General features: G+C 45.6%; 2 protein-coding genes across 2 annotated transcripts in view; both read left to right on the forward strand.

The window, feature by feature from the left end:
• Positions 1–290: 290 nt before the first annotated feature.
• On the forward strand, positions 291–10,476 carry LOC308669330 (uncharacterized protein C2orf72 homolog; the record flags this gene model as incomplete). The annotated part of the gene is made up of 3 exons (XM_081329966.1): positions 291–1,059; positions 6,166–6,270; positions 9,559–10,476. 3 exons carry the CDS (start codon positions 291–293, stop codon positions 9,648–9,650), a joined length of 966 nt encoding a protein of 321 aa, XP_081186092.1. The 3' UTR covers positions 9,651–10,476.
• A 4,768-nt stretch (positions 10,477–15,244) lies between these two features.
• The window catches only part of PSMD1 (proteasome 26S subunit, non-ATPase 1), a gene marked incomplete at its 3' end in the record, with an annotated part of 137,063 nt that continues 132,912 nt past the window's right edge, over positions 15,245–19,395 (forward strand). Inside the window, exon 1 of the mRNA XM_081329967.1 lies at positions 15,245–15,412. Within this exon, the coding sequence (XP_081186093.1) occupies positions 15,397–15,412 (16 nt within the window). The 5' untranslated portion in view covers positions 15,245–15,396. The remainder of the gene's footprint in view (positions 15,413–19,395) is intronic.

Genomic DNA, 19,395 nt, shown 5'->3' on the forward strand with positions numbered 1-19,395 from the left:
TGTTCTATTCTATTCTATTCTATTGTATTCTTTCTATTCTATTCTATTCTTTCTATTCTATTCTATTCTATTCTCTATTCTGTTCTATTCTATTCTATTCTTCCATATTCTATTCTATTCCATTCCATTTCTTCTTCTATTCTATTTCTGTTCTATCCTATCCTCTCTTCCAACATCTCTTTTCTCTACCTATGTTGACTTGCCACCCCTCCTTTGCAAGCCAGCGCGGCCACAGACCTTCCCCAACCCGTCGCCCACCCAGGGGGGGGTATATTCCCTGCCGGCTCAGGATGATGGGCTCCTTGCTCGGCAGCAGCAGCAGCAGCAACAGCGCTAGCTGGGCCTGGCTCCTGCCCCCGGAGGCGGCGCCTGCCGCGGGGGTAGAAAAGCGCCGGGCGGCGGCGGCGGCGGAGGGCAAAGGGGCAGCGGCGGCGGCGGCCATGCAGCCGGAGGCGCCTCGGGACCTGCGGGCGCTGCTGGCGCGGGCGGGCGGGCGGGCGCCGCTGCTGCTGGCGGGCGAGGCGCGGCCGGCCGAGCTGGAGAGCTTCGCCCGCGACCTGCTGGCCGAGCCGCCGCCGCCGCCGCCGGAGGAGTTGGAGGAGGAGAGCCCAGAAGCGGCGGGCTGGCGGCAGCGGCAGCGGCGGGCTCGGCTGCGCGGCGGCGGCGGGTGGCTGCCTCCGTGGCGGGGCTGCGCGCTGCTCTTGGCGCTCTTCCGCGCCGCCTCGCTGGAGCCGCCGGGCTGGGCGCGGGAGAGGCGCCGCCTGCGCGAGATCCTCCGCGACCTGCGCGCCCGGCTGCCCTCCGCGCCGCCGCCGGCCGTGGTCGGCGTGGTGCTGCTGCTGCCGCCGCCGGAGGAGGAGGCGTCGTCGGAGGAGGAGGAGGCGGCGCGGCTGCAGCTGGAGGCGCTGCTGCGGGAGGTCTTCCGCCGGGGTGGGCGCCGCCCGCCGTCTGCCGGCCTGCCGGACACGCTGCAGGCCGTCACTTACCGGCCGGGGGAGGCCCAGGCGGCCCGGGAAGCCGCCTGCCGAGCGCTGCGAGCCGCCCTGAAGCTGCGGGCAGGTGCGGACGGGCGAGGCGCCCGCGGGCGCCCCTCTTGCAAAAGACGGCTGGGAAGGAAGGGCGCGGGGAGTCGCTTTGCCCAGGCGACGCCGGAACTTGGGGCAAGGCGCCCCGGAGGAGAAAAGGATGTTTGTTGTGTTTGTGTGTGTTTGTGTGTGTGTGTGTGTGAGTGAGTGAGAGAGAGGGAGAGAGAGGGAGAGAGGAAGAGTGATAGAGAATGAGAGATAAAAGAGAAAGAAAAGAGAGAGGAAGATAATAAATAATAATAATAATAAATAATAATAATAATAATAATAATAATAATAATAATAATAATAATAATAATAATAATAATAATAATAATAATAATAATAATAATAATAATAATAATAATATTTTAATTCCATTTATATCCCGCCCTTCTCCGAAGACTCAGGGCGGCTTACAAGCTTAGCAGTAAGCTAATAATAATAATAATAATAATAATAATAATAATAATATAAAGTTGGAAGGGACCTTGGAGGTCATCTAGCCCAACCCCCTGCTCAGGCAGGAAACCCTATACCATTTCAGACAAATGGCTGTCCAGTCTTTTCTTAAAAACTTCCAGTGTTGGAGCACTCACAGCTTCTGGAGGCAAGGAGTTCCACTACTGTAACGCTCTCTACATGGGGCTGCCCTTGAGAGCCACTCGGAAGCTTCCCTGCACGAACACTTTTGGGGGCCTCCCGATACGCCCATATCACACCTCTCCTCCGTGAGCTGCACTGGCTTCCGGTTGCCTTCCGAGTAAAATTCAAGGTGCTAACAATGACATACAAAGCCCTACATGGCATGGGTCCGGATTACCTACGGGAGCACCTTCTGCCAACGTCAACACCCCTCCGTCCTGTGCGCTCCCACAGAGAGGGCCTCCTCAGGGTGCCACCGCTCAAGGAATGTCGGCTGGTGGCCCCCAGGGGGAGGGCATTCTCAGTGGGTGCGCCAGCCCTCTGGAACTGCTTGCCTACCGAAATCCGGATGGCCCCCGACCTTCGCACCTTCCGGCGCGACTTAAAAACTTACCTGTTCCAGCAGTCCGGCCTGGCCTGATAGCTCTTAATAGGGGTTTCATTTATTTTTACTATTGTTTTTTACTATTGTCTAACTGTATACCTACCTTGCTCTGTACACCGCCCCGAGTCCCTCGGGAGAAGGGCGGTATAAAAAAACAAATAAATAAATAAATAAATAAAATAAATAATTGTTCTAACTGTCAGGAAATTCCTCTTTAGTTCTAGGTTGCTTCTCTCCTTGATGAGTTTCCATCCGTTGCTTCTTGTCCTGCCTTCAGGTGCTTTGGAGAATAGCACCTGAAGGCAGGACAAGAATAATAATAATAATAATAATTAATAATAATAATTAATAATTAATAATAATAGTAGTAGTAGTAGTAGTAGAAAAAGGAGGAGGAGGTTGGGAGGGACCTTGGAGGTCATCCTTCCGGCGCGATCTAAAGACTTACCTCTTCGAACAAGCTGGCCTGGCCTGATGGGATGGGGTTGGGTTTTATTAATGTGTTTTAACTTGCTTTTAATGCGTTTTAACTTATTGTAAGAGTGGTGGGCATTTTGTTTAATCTCTTTTCATTTTTGTATTTTGTCTTTTAACATATACTGACTGCCCTGTTCACCGCCCTGAGTCCTTCGGGAGAAGGGCGGTATACAAATAAAATTAATAATAATAACAATAATAACAATAATAATAATAATAATAATAATAATAATAATAATCATCATCATCATCATCATCATCATCATCATCATCATCATCATCATCATCTAGTCCAACCTCCTTTTTTTCAAAGCTTGGTCCCCTCCGAACTAAGTCAATAATAATAATAATAAATAATGTTGGAAGGGACCTTGGAGGTCATGTAGTCCAACCCCCTGCTCAGGCAGGAAACCCTATACCAGGGGTAGGCAACCTCGGCTCTTTTATGACTCATGGACTTCAACTCCCAGAATTCCTGAGCCAGCCATGCTGGCTCAGGAATTCTGGGAGTTGAAGTCCATGAATCATAAAAGAGCCGAGGTTGCCTACCCCTACCCTACACCATTTCGGACAAACGGCTGTCCAGTCTCTTCTTAAAAAGTTCCTGTGTTGGAGCATTCACAGCTTCTGGAGGCAAGGAGTTCTGCTGGTTAATTGTTCTAACTGTCAGGAAGTTTCTCCTTAGTTCTAGGTTGCTTCTCCTTAGTTCTAGGTTAATAGAGAGTGATAGAGAATGAGAGATAAAGAGAGATAGAATGAGAAAGACAGAAAGAGAGAGAGACAGAAAGAGAGAGAGACACGAGCCCAGATTGGGGGCGAAATTCCTTGACGGTGCATTTTCACGTACCTGAGAATGCAGGTGGCCCAATTAACGTTCAGGATGCAGGTTTAAACTTTTTTTTTAAAAAAAATGTTTCTTGCAAGAAAAAGGACAGTCCTAGTTAGGGGTGGAAAACCTTTAAAGTGCGGATCTTTGTGGAGTCATTCATAGGTCGGCTAGATGTCATGGGTCAAAACGTCGGCTTGTTTTCAGTGTGTTGTGTGGTGGTCATTAACCATGGTTAAATAAGCCATGGATTAAGCATTAGCTAGCTGGGTGACTTCGGGCCGTGTCTGGCTGGGGAATTCTGGGAGTTGAAGTCCAGACATCTAGGGTAGGGAGTGACTTTTAAGACTTGTGGACTTTGATGCCCAGAATTCCCCAGCCAGCCACGGCACAAAGTCACCCATGCTGGCTGGGGAATTCTGGGAGTCGAAGTCCTCAAGTCTTAAAGTCACCAAGTTCTCAGACCCCTGTTCTAGGGGCCAAGTCTGAGAAATGTTGTTTTTGAGCCTGCAGAATTCTCAGTCCCATAATCCACTGCACTCAGAGTGTCCATGACGCAGTATGTCTGTTAAAATAAGACAAAGTAACTTCCTCGTCAAATTTGGATGAAGCCAAACTCAGGATTTGCACTTTAAATCCAGACAGAATGTCTTTTTTGTGATTTGGCTTATTGTGACTCTAGCCCAGGGGGTAGGCAACCTTGGCTCTTTTATTGCTTGTGGACTTCAACTCCCAGAATTCCTGAGTCAGCATGGGGGAAACTATGGCCCCTTCATGACTTGCGGACTTCAACTCCCAGAATTCCTCAGCCAGCGTGGGGGAACTATGGCCCCTCCATGACTCGTGGCCTTCAACTCCCAGAATTCCTGAGCCAGCATGGGGGAAACTTTGGGCCCTTCATAACTCGTGGACTTCAATTCCCAGAATTCCTGAGCCAGCATGGCTTAGCTTGGAAGCCTTTCCCTTTTCCCCTCACCATGGCTGGCTCAGGAATTCTGGGAGCTGAAGTCCACCAGTCATAAAAGAGTCAAGGTTGCCCACTCCTGCTGTGTGTGAATACAACAACCCGGTGCATACAACATGCTTCAGCATGGCAGTTTTGGCCACTTAGCAGATCATTCAGACAATAAGAGGAACTTTATTAGCATTAACCATGGTTTGATTTTTCGTGGCTTAACCTTTGTTGTGTGAACCCAGACTGTTGATGATTCGGGGGATTGTGTGGACCGAGACAAGGACCCTGTGTACTGGTAGTCCTCAAGTTACAAAAGTTTGCTTAGTAACCGTTCAAAGTTACAACAGTACTGAAAAAAGTGACTTACAACCTTTTTCACACTTAACGACCGTTGCAGCATCTCCATGGTCACACGATCAAAATTCAGACGCTGGGCAACTGACTCGTATTTATGATGGTCGCAGCGTCCCCCGAGGTCATGCGATCACCATTTGCGACCTTCGGACAAGCAAAGTCAATAGGGGGACGTCAGATTCCCTTAACAACTGTGTTACTCATTTAACAACTGCAGTGATTCACTTAACAAATGTGGCAAGAAACATCGTAAAATGGGGCACAAAACTCACAACAAAATTTCTCATTGAGCAACGTAAATTTTGGGCTCAATTCTGGTCGTAAGTTGAGGACCACCTGTACTTACAACCTGTATGTAAAGTTCCAATGTCTGCCCCATCATGTGACTCACATGATGGCATTTCTAGGGCTTGTGACTGGCCTGGGGTCACATGACCGTGATTTACCGTGTTTTTGGCAGGAAAATGGCAAAAAAACAGTGAACAGTGGGGTTCCTTTACCATCATGGCGCTTGCTTAACAACCGCCACCCAAAAAAGTCATAAAATGAGGCCAGTCCCTTACAGTTGTGACTTACAACTGTCCTGACTTGTGACTGACATTTGGGGCTCCATAATGGCCGTAAATCAAGGACTGCCTCTAACATATACGTGTGTGGTGTTTCTATGATGCCAAACAACTGTGGTAAAAATTACTTAGGTAATACGTAATGTGTGATGTGAATAGAGGTTAGTCCTTGACTTACGACCACTGCTGTTAAGTGAGACATTTGTTAAGTGAGTTTTGCCCCATTTTACAACCTTTCTTGCCACAGTTGTTAAGTGAATCTGGCTTCCCCATTGACTTGGCTTGTCGGAAGGTCGCAAAAGGGGATCCTGTGGCCTCGTGACACTGCGACCGTCGTAAGTATGAGTCAGTTGCCAAGTGTCTGAATTTTGATCACGTGACCACAGGGATGCTGCAACGGTCGTTAAGTCTGAAAAATGGTCATAGGTCACTGTTTTCAGAGCCGTAACTTGGAACGGTCATTAAATGAACTATTGTAAGTCGAGGACTACATGTAAAAAGGGACTTACGACTGTTTTTCACACTTTACAACTGTTGCAGCAGCCCCATGGTCATGCGATCAAAATTCAAACACTTTGTAGTTGACTCGTATTCATGACGGCCACAGCATTCCCCCCCCCCCGGGGTCACGTGATCCCCTTTTGCGACCTCATGACAAGCAAAGTCCATGGGGAAGTTACATTCGGCGTGACTAGCTTTGCAAATGCAGCGATTCACTTAACGACGGTGGCAAGAAAGGTTAAGTCGGGCAAAAATTCTCTTAGCAGGTGGCTTGCTTAGCAGTGGAAATTTGGGGTCCAACTGTGCTCGTAAGTCGAGGACTTCCTGTGTAGCTATTTCTGCCGGTGGGTTTGCACCGTGATATTTCACCTTGTTCATTTCACATTTTGCAGATGGGGCTGAAATCCCGAGGCGGAAGCTGCCTGCCGCCTTCTCGTGGTGCCTTCCGTGGGGCGGAAGGAACGAGGATTTGCACCCCGCTGCCAAGTTAAACGAAGGTAAGAAGGCCGGGGAACTCTTGAGTCCTACAAAAAGAATTGCCGTCTTTTGCCTCCATTCCCACCACCGGCTTAACCTGGTTGTGGAATCAAACCCATTTTCTGGAATTGCGATACAGGTAGCCCTCAATTTACAACTCTTCATTTAGTGACCGCTCAGAGTTACAACAGCATTTGGGGGAAAAAGTGACTTCTGGCTGTTTTTCACACTTAGTACCATTGCAGCATCCCTGTGGGGGTCACATGATCAAAATTCCAACGCTTGGCAACTGGCTCTTGTTTATGACGGTCGCAGTGTTCCCCCGGGGTCATGTGATCCCCTTTTGCGAACTTCTGTCAAGCAAAATCAATGGGGGAAGCCGGATTCACTTAATAACCGTGTTACTAACGTAAAATAACTGCAGTGATTCACTTAACGACGGTGGCAAGGAAGGCCATAAAACGGGGCGAATCTCACTTTAACAAATGTCTCACTTAGCAACGGAAATTTTGGACTCAGTTGTGCTGTATGTGGAGGACTGCCTGCTTTAATCTGTGGACCATAAACCCATTAAGCAAATTAAGTGGAATGAAGGAGGGGGGAAAACGGAAGAAACGGACCATTCTGTTCACATAGCCATAAATGGGTTATTTGGTTCATTTATTTATTTCAAGATTTATAAAGCTGCCCAACTCAGATTTATTTATTTATTTTATTTTTATTTTATTACATTTATATACCGGCCCTTTCCCGAAGGACTCAGGGCGGTTTACAGGGTGATTAAAAAACAGAGATACAAAAGTTAAAAACAGATTAAAAAATTATATTCATCCCTGCATAAGTAAAACCCCAGTTAAAATTAAGATTAAAACTAAAATTAAAATTCTCAGCCTGGGCCAGAGAGCTCGAAGAGCCAGGTCTTCAGGTCCCGGCGGAATGAACGGAGGTCGGGGGCAGTCCTCAGCTCCACGGGCAGCTGGTTCCAAAGGGCAGGCGCCACCACTGAGAAGGCCCTATCCCTGGGTGTTACCCGCCGGCAATCTCTTACCGGTGGCACCCTGAGAAGACCCTCCCTGTGGGAGCGCACAGGACGAAGGGAGCTTGATGCCGGCAGCAGGTGTTCCCTCAGATATCCCGGACCCAAGCCATTTAGGGCTTTATAGGTCACCACCAGCACCTTGAATCTCACCCGGAGGGCAACCGGGAGCCAATGCAGCTCGCGGAGTAGAGGTGTTACATGGGAGTATCGGGAAACCCCCATCACGACTCGCGCGGCCGCATTCTGCACCAGCTGAAGCCTCCGAGTGGTCCTCAAGGGCAGCCCCACGTAGAGAGCGTTGCAGTAGTCTAAACGGGAGGTCACGAGCGCATGGGTGACTGTGCGTAGGGCATCTCGGTCCAGATAGGGTCGCAACTGGCGCACCAGGCGAACCTGGGCAAAAGCCCCCCTGGTCACGGCTCCTATATGGTCTTCAAAATTGAGTCGTGAATCCAGGAGGACACCCAAGTTGCGAGCCCTATCAACGGGGGGTAACACCTCACCCCACATCGTTAGAGATGGAATAGTCTGGTTGACTCGAGATGCCGATATGCACAGCCACTCAGTCTTGGCGGGATTGAGACGAAGCCTGTTTCTCCCCATCCAGACCTGGACCGCCTCCAGGCAACGGGACATCACAACGAGGGCCTCTACTGTACATCATGGGACTGAAAATGTGGTGTATAAATTCTTTCAGGAGGAAGGAGAAAAAACATTATTACTAATGGTTACAATAGGAAATGAAATGTATTTTTTTCTTTGCCACTATGTTTAATTCAGTGTCATCTAGCAAATCGTTTTTTCACGTACACAGAGGTTTATTTCAATCTGGCCAGGAGAATGACATAAGTCCTTTGGAGACCTCCTAATATTGATTTTCGGCTATTTTACAGATAAAATTACTTGTGGAGATGTTTCACCAGAATTCAGGTCAGAATCAGTACCAGTTTGTTACTTGGCTTCCATCTTGTCAGGTTGTGTTAGATGTTTTGGAGTTAGATACAACATACAACATAAATACACAATCAAGTTTCATTTTTTTTTAAAAAAAGACAAATACTGTATTTTCTGGCGTATAAGACGACTTTTAACCCATGAAAATCTTCTCAAAAGTCAGGGGTCGTCTTATACGCCTGGTGCTGAAACTTTAGGGACAGGGTTGGCTGGAAAACCTGGAGCGGATCTCCCATTTGGTCTGCGCAGGGAAAGCGGGACCAATTGGAGAAGAAGCTGCAGTCTGTGATTTTTTACAGGCTGGGGTCTGGGTGTCTTTCCTTCTAAAGTTGAAGAGCAGCTGCAGTCTATCCCAACTTGAAAGGCAGGTGGGGAATGCAGCAGCCAGAGCAGCTGCTTAGCTCTAAGGACACATTTGACTCAGGAACTGGGTGGGCTGGCTGGAAAACCTGGAGCGGATCTCCCATTTGGTCTGCGCAGGGAAAGCTTTAGAGTGAATTAGGAAAAGTTTAATCCACTTGCACTGTTTTATATTTACATGTTTGATGACAAACAGCCTTATGTTTATAAGTGACAGTTTTCCTACTAAGTACCTGCATGTCATAAGCATTTGAATTAAAATTACCATATTAAAATCAAATCTCATGTTTTTTAATTTTTATTTGGTGTGCGTTGGAAGAGGGGTAGTCTTATACGGCGAGTATAGCCCAAACCCTATAATTTAACAGGAAATGTAGGGGGTCGTCTTATACGCCCAGTCGTCTTATACGCCGGAAAATATGGTATATAAATACAAAACCTAAACTCTGATTCCGGCTTAGGGTAAGTTGTGACCTCAACCATTGATTCAGCGGGATATGGGCCATTATGGTTTGTTCAAAGAAAAGTTAAGCCATGGTTTAGTGTGCTGCTAACTGGAAAAATAGACCCGCGTGGTTTGAAGCTTAGTTACTTGATCAGGCGAAAACTCATGTTCTTTTATTTTTATTTCTTAATCAGATTTGTAGGGCTGCCCATCTTATGTTTTTGCCAATGAGCTCAGGATTACTGTAAAATACGTGGACTTCGACTCCCAGAATTCCGCAGTCAGCCATGCCTGTTTCTTTTTCTCTTACCCCCTAAAATGAAGAGAGTGCAGAGAAAGGGATTACAAGAGACTAAACTATGCTGGCTGGGGAATTCTGGGAGTCGAAGTCCACATATCTTAAAATGGCCAAAATGGAGAAACATTGTTCTAGAATGAGTGCATATAAATTTGAGCGTCTCTTTATGATGCCTTACGCTACTCCGCTCTTTTTTTTTCTTCTCAATGTAGATGCCCTACAAGACTTAGAAGGAGCCATAGCTTTGACCAACATTGCAGCGAACGGGAAATGTGAAGAGGCCTCAGAGGGGCTGGACACTTAACAGTCCATAGTTTGTTGTCTCTCTGATGGATTCCACGTTCTTCTTATCCTATCCTTCTGGAAGTAAAAAAAATAAATCAAACTTTGGGCATCCTCACAAGCTCCATGAAGGAAGCAGCTAGAAGCTGGTGTTTTTTTAATGATAGTTTTATTCCAGAGCCATTTTTGCAGAAAAGATGCTGGTTTGTCTCTTGTCACATACCATGCTTGTTTCATGGGGAAGCAAAGAAACATTTCTTTCTATTCTGAAGCACGTCAAGAGGCAAATTCTCTTCATAAAAGCCACTGGACCTCTTTGAGGCTCACAGTTTGATGAAGCATTGCGTTTTTCCAAAGGTTGCGGGGTTTTTTCCGAAGGCTATTACAGGAATGTCAGTGCAATGCTCATTCTTCCCGGATCTGATTTTCTGAATTTTATTTAAATTGTCTCCTTCGTTCTGGAATCTCGTCTGCAGGATTAGAAATCTTGAAGCTCAAGAAGGAAAATAGAAACGGTTGCTAGTGTTTTAAGGGAAAAAAATCCACTTTATTCTGTTCCCGAATACGACTTCTTGTGGTAAAGAAATTCTACTATGTTGTTAATGAAGATACACATGTGCAGTTACTCACTGTTGTGGGTACTCTGTCCTTTGCTATGTTTTGGAAACTTTCTCAACCCTGGCCACTTTCTCAACCCTGGCCATTTTGAAATGGGTGTTTCTCAACCCTGGCTACTTTCAAATGGGTGAACTTCAATGCCCAGAATTCCCCAGCCAGCAGCCTTGCTGGCTGGGGAATTCTGGGAACTGAAGTTCACCCATTTGAAAGTAAGCCAGGGTTTGGTTTAAGGTTGATCAACACTGCAATATATATATATATTAATCAAAATAAACAGGCATTTCACGAATGAAGGCAAATGTTACAGTTTTTACAAACACAGTATTTTTTTCAACAATATATTTTTCAACAAAATACGTGATTACTCATTCGCCGCTCAACTGCGGAAAAGTTTCCCAACTGCTGTATTTTGTAAGCCTGAATCTTTATGATTTTTTTTTAAATCTTGGTGAGATTGTAAGGTCCTAAACCTCCCATATACTATGCCCTGTGGCAGAAAGCAGATGGACAGGGCTAGGTATAGCACATTCTGAAAGGAAGCGATTTTGCATTTCTCCAGAAAAATAATACTATTCAAAGGACCATCATCTTCCAAACTGGTTCATTTTGCTAATGACAGAAGAATTTGTGGGAGGGGCTGATTTGGGTTTCACCATTTTGTTTCTGACTCTTTGCTCATGGGTTCAAAGCCAGTTTACTCAAAAGCAAATAATAATAATAATAATAATAATAATAATAATAATAATAATAATAATAATAATAATAATTATTATTATTATTATTATTATTATTATTATTATTATTATTATTATTATTATTATTATTATTATTATTATTATTATTATTATTATTATTTGCCTGTAAGCAAGAATTGGTGGGATTATAAAATAGAGAAAGTCATAGAAAATGAAAAGAGTTAAACTGCTCTGGGTCTTCAGAATTCAAACAGACAAGCACCTGCAACATAACACCCTGGACCGAACAATTGTCGATAAGAAAGACAAAAAAGTCTGGATAGTGGATGTGGCAGTGCCTGGAGGCAACAGAATAGACGAGAAAGAACTGGAGAAGATAACAAAATACAAAGACTAACAAATAGAAATATTTGTGCAAAGGCAAGCAAGGGTGGTACCAATAGTCATAAGCGCCTTGGGTGCAATCCCAAAACAATTGGAGCACCACTTGGACACCATCATCGGCACTGACAAATTCGCCATTAGTCAATTGCAAAAGCCGGCCTTACTAGGAACTGCTTCCATCCTGCGACGAGATCTGTGATACCATCCAACATCCACATCTGCCTATCCCAGGTCGTTGGTAAGGACTCGATAGGTAGACAAAAATGCCAAATCCAGTCTGAACATCTGGCTGACTGTGCGATGATCAATAATAATAAAAGTTGGAAGGGACCTTGGAGGTCATCCAGTCCAGCCCCCTGCTCAGGAAGGAAAACCTAGACCGTTTCAGACAAAGGGGCTGTCCAGTCTCTTCTTAAAAATCTCCAGTGTTGGAGCATTCACAGTTTCTGGAGGCAAGGAGTTCCACTGGTTAATTGTTCCAACTGTCAGGAAATTTCTCCTTAGTTCTAGGTTGCTTCTCTCTTTAGTTAGTTTCCATCCGTTGCTCCTTGTCCTGCCTTCAGGGGCTTTGGAGAATATATAGAGAGGGAGGGAGGGAAGGAAGGAAGGAAAAAGGAAAAAAAAAACTCATGTAGGTCTCTGACTTGTCGTATACTCAGCATCACTCAGGATAGTAATATTGTAACCTAGTTTGAGGGACCCCAGTTTTGGGAAATTATTTTTTGTAAGAATAGTCACACAGTCAACGTCTGGAAAAACAACTGAGAATCCAGTTCGTTTCATCATTTTAATGGTTTCAAATATCCGATGTTTTGCTTTTCTCGCAGATACGAGGGCGAAGTTAACCATTGTTTACTCAATCCAGTTTGCACAGATCGGCTTGCCTAAGGAGCAAAGCCGAAAAGGTGGTTTCATATTTTTTTTTGTTAGTTGCGAAGTCGTGTCCGACCCATTGTGACCCCCATGGACAACGTTCCTCCAGGCCTTCTTGTCCTCTACCATCTTCGGGAGTCCCTTTAAGCTCACGCCTACTGCTTCAGTGACTCCATCCATTCAGCTTTTGAGGTTGTGCAAATCCAGCTACAGGAAGATAAGGAGAAAGGCTACTTACCGCATAATTCTTTTACCAATTTAAATCAATTTTCACGCCAGATTATAACGGATGTGTCCTTCGGCAATGGGATTTCTTTAATTGAAGCTGGTTCCCAATTTTGCAAATGTTTGACTAGATTCACCTACCAAGTTTAAATTAGCTTATGAATAAACTGCGGTGGGGGTGCCCCAGTGTTTTTGCATATAACAAAAGCCCTTGGAAGTCACAAATCAAGAGAGAAGCTTAGGATCAAAAGGCTTCATAATTCATCACAAGTCGTAAGGTGGGGTGTTCGAATTCAGCTTGTATTGATTCATAAACAGAATATTGATTTTTTTTCCCCACCTTTGTGCCTTTGGGTGAAACTTTTTTTTAAATGCACTTTAATGCTGTGCCTTTTGAATATCTGTGAAATAAACCGCCATTCGTGGCATAGGTGCAGACGTGACTTCTGGGTGTTATAGCCGTTGTTGGTTTTCCATAAGCAGTTTGTCCTTGCTTGTAAGGTGGAACTGTGTGGCTAATTCCTCAGCTATCCGATAAGCCTCTATAAACCTTTCTTGCTATTAAATATGGCTGCAAGGCCTTTCGCCAGGTTTGTAGCCATTTTGCCTCCTTCAGGCCTTCCTAAAAACAGGAGCCATTATCATCTGACAAGGAGGCAAAATACAGGGAGTCCTCAAGTTACAATCCTTCATTTAATGACATTTGAAGTTACGGCATTGTAAAAAGCGACTTACAATCAGCTTTCACACTTAACGACCGTTGCAACATTCCCCAGGGTCATGTGATCAAAATTTGGATGCTCGGCAACTAGCTTGTTATTTATGATGGTTGCAACATCCTGGAGTCATGTAATTTGGGAACGTCTGACAGGCAAAGTCAGATTCGCTTAACAACCCTGTTACTAGCTTAATGACTGCAGCGATTCATTTAACAACTGTGGCAAGAAAATGTCATAAAAGGGGGCAAAATTCACTTAACAACTCTTGGGCCCTACAACCCGGTGGAAATTTTTGGGCTCAATTCTGTCTGTAGGCTTGTTCTGCATTGCTGCAAATTGTGACTTCATTGAGAAACTTTTGTACACCAAAGACGGAGTCCGGCAGGCTTCTGGGATTATGTTAGCAAGCTTATCTCCCAGGAAATGGAGCCTGTGTTATATGACAGCTATAAACAAAAGGGATTTTCCTGTGCTCCCGAGAGAATTTCTGAGGGAGCAATGGAGAATGTTAAGGGACTGATTTCTCTGTAGTATTTATTTGACTTGCTTGCAAACTGTCACCAGGTTGCCTAATTTAGTGATGCACTGTACAAATACATTGAATAAACCTGTATCTTTGTAAATACAAAGATTACACCATAAATAGATTGCAAAATACTAATCAGTGTCCGGTGACTTTCTTCTAAAGGAAAACAAACCCTGGAAAACAGATTGCAAAGTTGGACCTTTTCACCAGTTGAAGAAAACAGGCTGTGTGCAAGGGAGATTCAACTTCAGATTAGAGCTGGAAGGGACCTTGGAGGTCTTCTAGTCCAGCCCCCTGCTCAAGCAGGAGACCTTATATACCATTTCAGACAAATGGCCATGCAGGCTCTTCTTAAAAACCTCCAGTGATGGAGCACCCACCATTTTTTGGAGGCATGTGGTTCTACTGGTTGATTGTTCTCACTGTCAGGAAAATTACTCCCTAATTCCAGGTTGCTTCTCCTTGATTAGTTTCCATCCATTGCTTCTTGTCCTGCCCTTCGGATCTTTGGAAAATAAGTTGACCCCCTTATTTGGGGCAGCCCCTTAAATATTGCAAGACTGCTATCATGTCCCCCCTAGTCCTTCTTTTCTCTAGACTAGCCAAACACAAATCCTGCAACTGTTCTTCATATGTTTTAGTCTCCAGGCCTTTAATCATCCTTAGTTGCTCTTCTTTGCACTTTTTCCAAAGCCTAAACATCTTTTTGGTAATTTTGTAATGTTATATTTTGTATTACAAAAAAGATAAAACGTTCTTCGTATGTCACACATCAGGATCGCCCATCACAGGGGCTGCTTTAGTTTATGTTTATGTTTATGTTTATTATATTTGTATACCGCCCTTCCCCCAAAGGACTCAGGGCGGTGAACAGGGCACATATAAAAATACAGAATACAAAAATTAAAAAGAGAATTAAATACGAGCCCGAACTAAAAACAGTAGAAAATGTAAAAATCCCCAATAAAAACCCCAGTTCTCTAGTCCTCGGTGAACAACTCTTGACTTCAGCTCCACAAAGGAATTCTGGGCATTGAAATCCACCCACGCTGGCTGGGGAATTCTGGGAGTTGAAGTCCAGAGGCCTTAAAATCTCCAAAGTCGGGGAAAGTCTGGTTTCATACTGTATATTCTCTGCACTCCCAAACCCAACGAATTCAGGCAATTCCGGTTAACCCCCTAAAACCCAGTTTGCAAAAGACTGGAAATGTGATATGTGTGACGTCGGTTGCCACTGTCAACAATGAAAACGCAAGAAATTCGCCTCCCGAGATCAGGTCGGCCATTTTGGGGGGCGCTCCTGTGCGATTGTCAGCCGCGGGACAGGCAGAAATTCGACAGGTGTAGCTTCGTCGACTTTTTTTTTTTTAGCACCCGTCTCCTACCTAGCCCACCCGCCCCCTCTTTTATTTTTTTCCCCTCAAAGGCCGCTTCGCTTTTCATTTCCCGCCTTTTCCAGCCCTCCAACGCCCGCGATTTTCCAATCAGGCGTTCGCCACGGCCACCCCGCGCTCCTTCCGCCGGTTGCTAAGAAACCGCGCCCTGAGAGCGGGAGTGGGGAGCCTCGTCGCGGTTGCCGAGCGTCACTTCCGGTAGAACACCGGAAGCGGCGAATGCGCTTGGTCACGGACTGGAAGCGGCGCTGCTTTGAGTAAAGGCTCCGTCTCGCTTCGCCCTTTTTCCGCCCCGGGAGCGCCGAGCCGGCCCGGACTGCGACGCCGCGGCGCCATGATCACCTCAGCCGGTAAGCGAAGCAACGGCCGGCCGGAGGTAAAGGCCGGGATGGTTTCCGCTGAGTCAGGCAGGGCCCGGAGCGAGGCTTCCCCCCCTCCCTCCCTTCCTCCCGGCTTTCTGGGGCGCCTTCAGGCACCCCGGTGGCTCCAGCGCAGCGGTCTTCAAACTCGGCCCTTTTATGACTTGTGGACTTCAACTCCCAGAATCCCTCAGCCAGGCGTGCCTGTTTTTTTTTCTCTCCCTCCTTCTCTGTAGAGTGGAGAGATTGCAGAGGAAGGGATTACAAGAGAGCAAGCAGGCCAAAAGGGACGCTGGCTGAGGAATTCTGGGAGTTGAAGTCCACAAGTCATAAAAGGGCCAAGTGCTCTCTGAGCTTGGTTACTATCTCGGAGAGGTTTCAATCAATCAGTCGATCGGAATAGAAGTGGAAGGGACCTTCGAGGTCGTCTAGTCCAACCCTGGCCAAGTAGGAATCCCTATAGCAGCGGTCTTCAAACTCGGCCCTTTTATGACTTGTGGACTTCAACTCCCAGAATCCCTCAGCCAGGCGTGCCTGTTTCCCCCCCTCCTTCTCTGTAGAGTGGAGAGATTGCAGAAGAAGGGATTACAAGAGAGCAAGCAGGCCAAAAGGGACGCTGGCTGAGGAATTCTGGGAGTTGAAGTCCACAAGTCATAAAAGGGCCGAGTTTGAAGACCCCCTGATCCAGGGATTAGTTTGTCTGGCTCGTGGCCATGGAGATTTTCGATCATCCAGGTCATGGTTTATTTATTTATTTATTTTATTTTAATTCCATTTATATCCCGCCCTTCTCTGAAGACTCAGGGCGGCTTACAAGCTTAGCAATAGCCTTCATTCTATGTATATGCCTGCTTATTAGGGCTTTCACACACCCACCCCAAGCGGCATTATTACAAAGTCAGCTTATTGCCCCCAACAATCTGGGTCCTCATTTTACCTACCTGGGAAGGATGGAAGGCTGAGTCAACCTTGAGTCTGGTGTCCCTGCAGGTGCTTTTTTCCCCCAAAGGCAGCTGGACTTGGTTTTTCTTTGAGGACGTTTCGCTTCTCATGCAGGAAGCTTCCTTGGTTCTGACTGAACGGTGGAGGATGGAAGGATTTATAGCTCGGGGTTAACTTTGGGGTCCTTGGTGCTCTCTGAGCTTGGTTACTATCTCGCAGAGGTTTCAATCAATCAGTCGATCGGAATAGAGGTGGAAGGGACCTTGGAGGTCGTCTAGTCCAACCCTGGCCAAGTAGGAATCTCTATGGCAGCGGTCTTCAAACTCGGCCCTTTTATGACTTGTGGACCTCAACTCCCAGAATCCCTCAGCCAGGCGTGCCTGTTGGTTTTTTTCTCCCTCCTTCTCTGTAGAGTGGAGAGATTGCAGAAGAAGGGATTACAAGAGAGCAAGCAGGCCAAAAGGGACAGTTGGCTGAAGAATTCTGGGAGTTGAAGTCCACAAGTCATAAAAGGGCCAAGTTTGAAGACCCCTGACCTATAACATTTCTGACAAATGGCTGTCTAAATTCCTCTTAAAAACTCCAGATGGAGCACCCACAACTTCTGGAGGCAAATCATTCCACCAGTTAATTGTTGCTTCTTTCCTTGACTAGTTTCCATCCTATTCCCATTTCTTGTCCTGCCTCCAGCTGCTTTGGATGCCCCTCTTCTTTCTGGCAGCCCCTTTGATATCGGAACACTGCTAGCTTGTTCCCCCTAGTCCTTCTTTTCTGTAGACTGGCCATACCCAACTCCTTCAACTGTTCTTCATATGTTTTTGTTTCCAGGCCCTTAATTATCTTAGTTGCTCCTCTTTGCACTTTTTCCAAAGTCTCAACATCTTTTTTTTGTAACGTGATTGACCAAAATTGGACGCTGTATTCCAGGTGCGGCCTTACTAAGTCTTTATAAAGCGGTACTAACATTTCACGTGATTTTGATTCCGTGCCTCTGTTTTATGTAACCCAAGCACTGTATAAATGAAACAAGGGATTGTTTCATTACCCGACTAGGTAACATCATGAGTGCTAGGAGGGGCGCAGTTTAAATAACAGGAGGAGGAGGAAGAGAAAGAGAAGAGGGAGAAAGATAAAATGAAGGGGAAGGAGGACTGTGGGGGTCCTTGGTGCTCTCTGAGCTGGGTGCTTTTCTTGCAGACATTTCATTACCCAACTAGGTAACATCATCAGTGAAGGAAGAGGAGGAAGCAGGGCTGTGGGATCCGTGGTGCTTTTTGAGCTCCGTGGTTTTCTTGCAGATGTTTAATCACCCATCTAGGTAACATCATCAGTGCTAGGAGAGAGACAATTTTGTGCTGTTTATGATGTATATGTATTGGTGGAAGTGTTTTTGGTAGCTCCTTGATCAGGCCGTTTGATTATTTGTGTGAGTTGGCAATTTCTTGATTGGATTATTGTTTACAGCTTGATTGTTGAGTGTGGGTACTAATTCTGGCATTAATCTCTGCTTATTTGGAGGTTGATAGATGGTGAGGGCTTATGTTGGTCTTTTTGCTTTCTTTTTGATCCTGTGTTTTGAAAGGTGTGTAGAGATTGTTTATCTCTAGCTGCCTGTTTATGTTTATTTGACTGCCATGGTTCCAGGAATTCCCTAGTGGTTTTTGGATTTAACTTGGTCTGGGATGCTCAGCTTCCCAGTTGAAACTATGGTTATGTCTGCCCATGTGAATTTTCACCTTGTCTTCTAACAGCTGGTAAACGTAATGAAGTAAACCAAGCTATAGTGAAATGTATTGTGCTAATGCAGCTCTTCACCTGGTAGTATATTAGCTATAACCGATACGGCTAGGTAGATATATTGTTTCCTCTGCTTACTCAACCTGATCTCCTTACTTCTTTACAGAGTAATGGGGTCCGGAATATCCAGACTTTCTCGACTGTGTGTCATTCAGATGTTTAGAATCAGAATCAGAATACAGCTGGAAGGGATCTCGGAGGTCCTAAAGTCCAGCCCTCTGCTCACGCAGGAGACCCTGTTCCATTTCACACACGTCGCTGTCCAGTCTCTTCTTAAAAGCCTCCAGTGATGAAGCGCCCACAAATTCTGGTTCAATTGGTTAATTGTCCTGACTGTTAGGAAGTTTCTCCTTAATCCCAGTTCGCTTCTGTCTTTGATTAATTTCGATGCGTTGTTTCTTGTCTTGCCTTCTGGTGCTTTGGAAAATAAGTTGACTCCCCCCCCCTCTTCTCTTTTGTAGCCCCTCAAATACTGGACTACTGCTATCATGTCCCCCCCCCCCCCTTGTCCTCCTTTTCTCTAGACTGGCCACTCTCAGTTCCTGCAACCGTTCTTCATATCCGTTCTTCATATCCAGGCCTTTAATCGTCTTAGCTGCTGCTCTTTGCACTTTTTCCCAAAGTCTCAACATCTTTTTATTACCTTTTTGCAACCGTTCCTTATATGTTTGAGCCTCCAGTCCCCTGATCATGTTCGTTGCTCTTCTCTGCACTCTTTCTAGAGTCTCGACATCTTTTTTTACTTCGTGGTGACCAAAACTGGATGCAGTATTCCAGGGGTGGCCCTACCAAGGTTTTAGGAGGCGGTACTAATAATTCTTTGCCTTTCTTTATACAGCCAAGGACTCTATCGGCCTTTTTATATTGGAATTCAATTCCCATAATCTTTAGCTTGCATAAGATGGGAATCAAAGTCTTAAGAAGGATACAGAATAGCGAAGCCCGGTATGGCTATACATCTCTTTAAGCCAAAGTAGAACTTCCCAAGATGTTAACACGCTAATTGAGAGCTGTAGTCCCGGTACAGAAGAGGAATAGAGATTATGAGGTGCTAAAAGAAGAAATGGGGAGGTTTTTTTGGGACAATATTTTCACAAATCTGCCACGTTTTCAAAAACCCTGAGAAATGCTTTTCAGGTGTAGTTTTTAGATCTCTGCCGTTAAAACCATTGTGAGTTTGGTGTTTTTTTTTTTAGTTTTACAAACCATGCCTTTTACTACCGTACTTTGCTGGA

The sequence above is a fragment of the Vipera berus genome (assembly GCF_964194415.1).
Source record: "Vipera berus genome assembly, chromosome: 5".
Lineage (NCBI taxonomy): Eukaryota > Metazoa > Chordata > Lepidosauria > Squamata > Viperidae > Vipera > Vipera berus.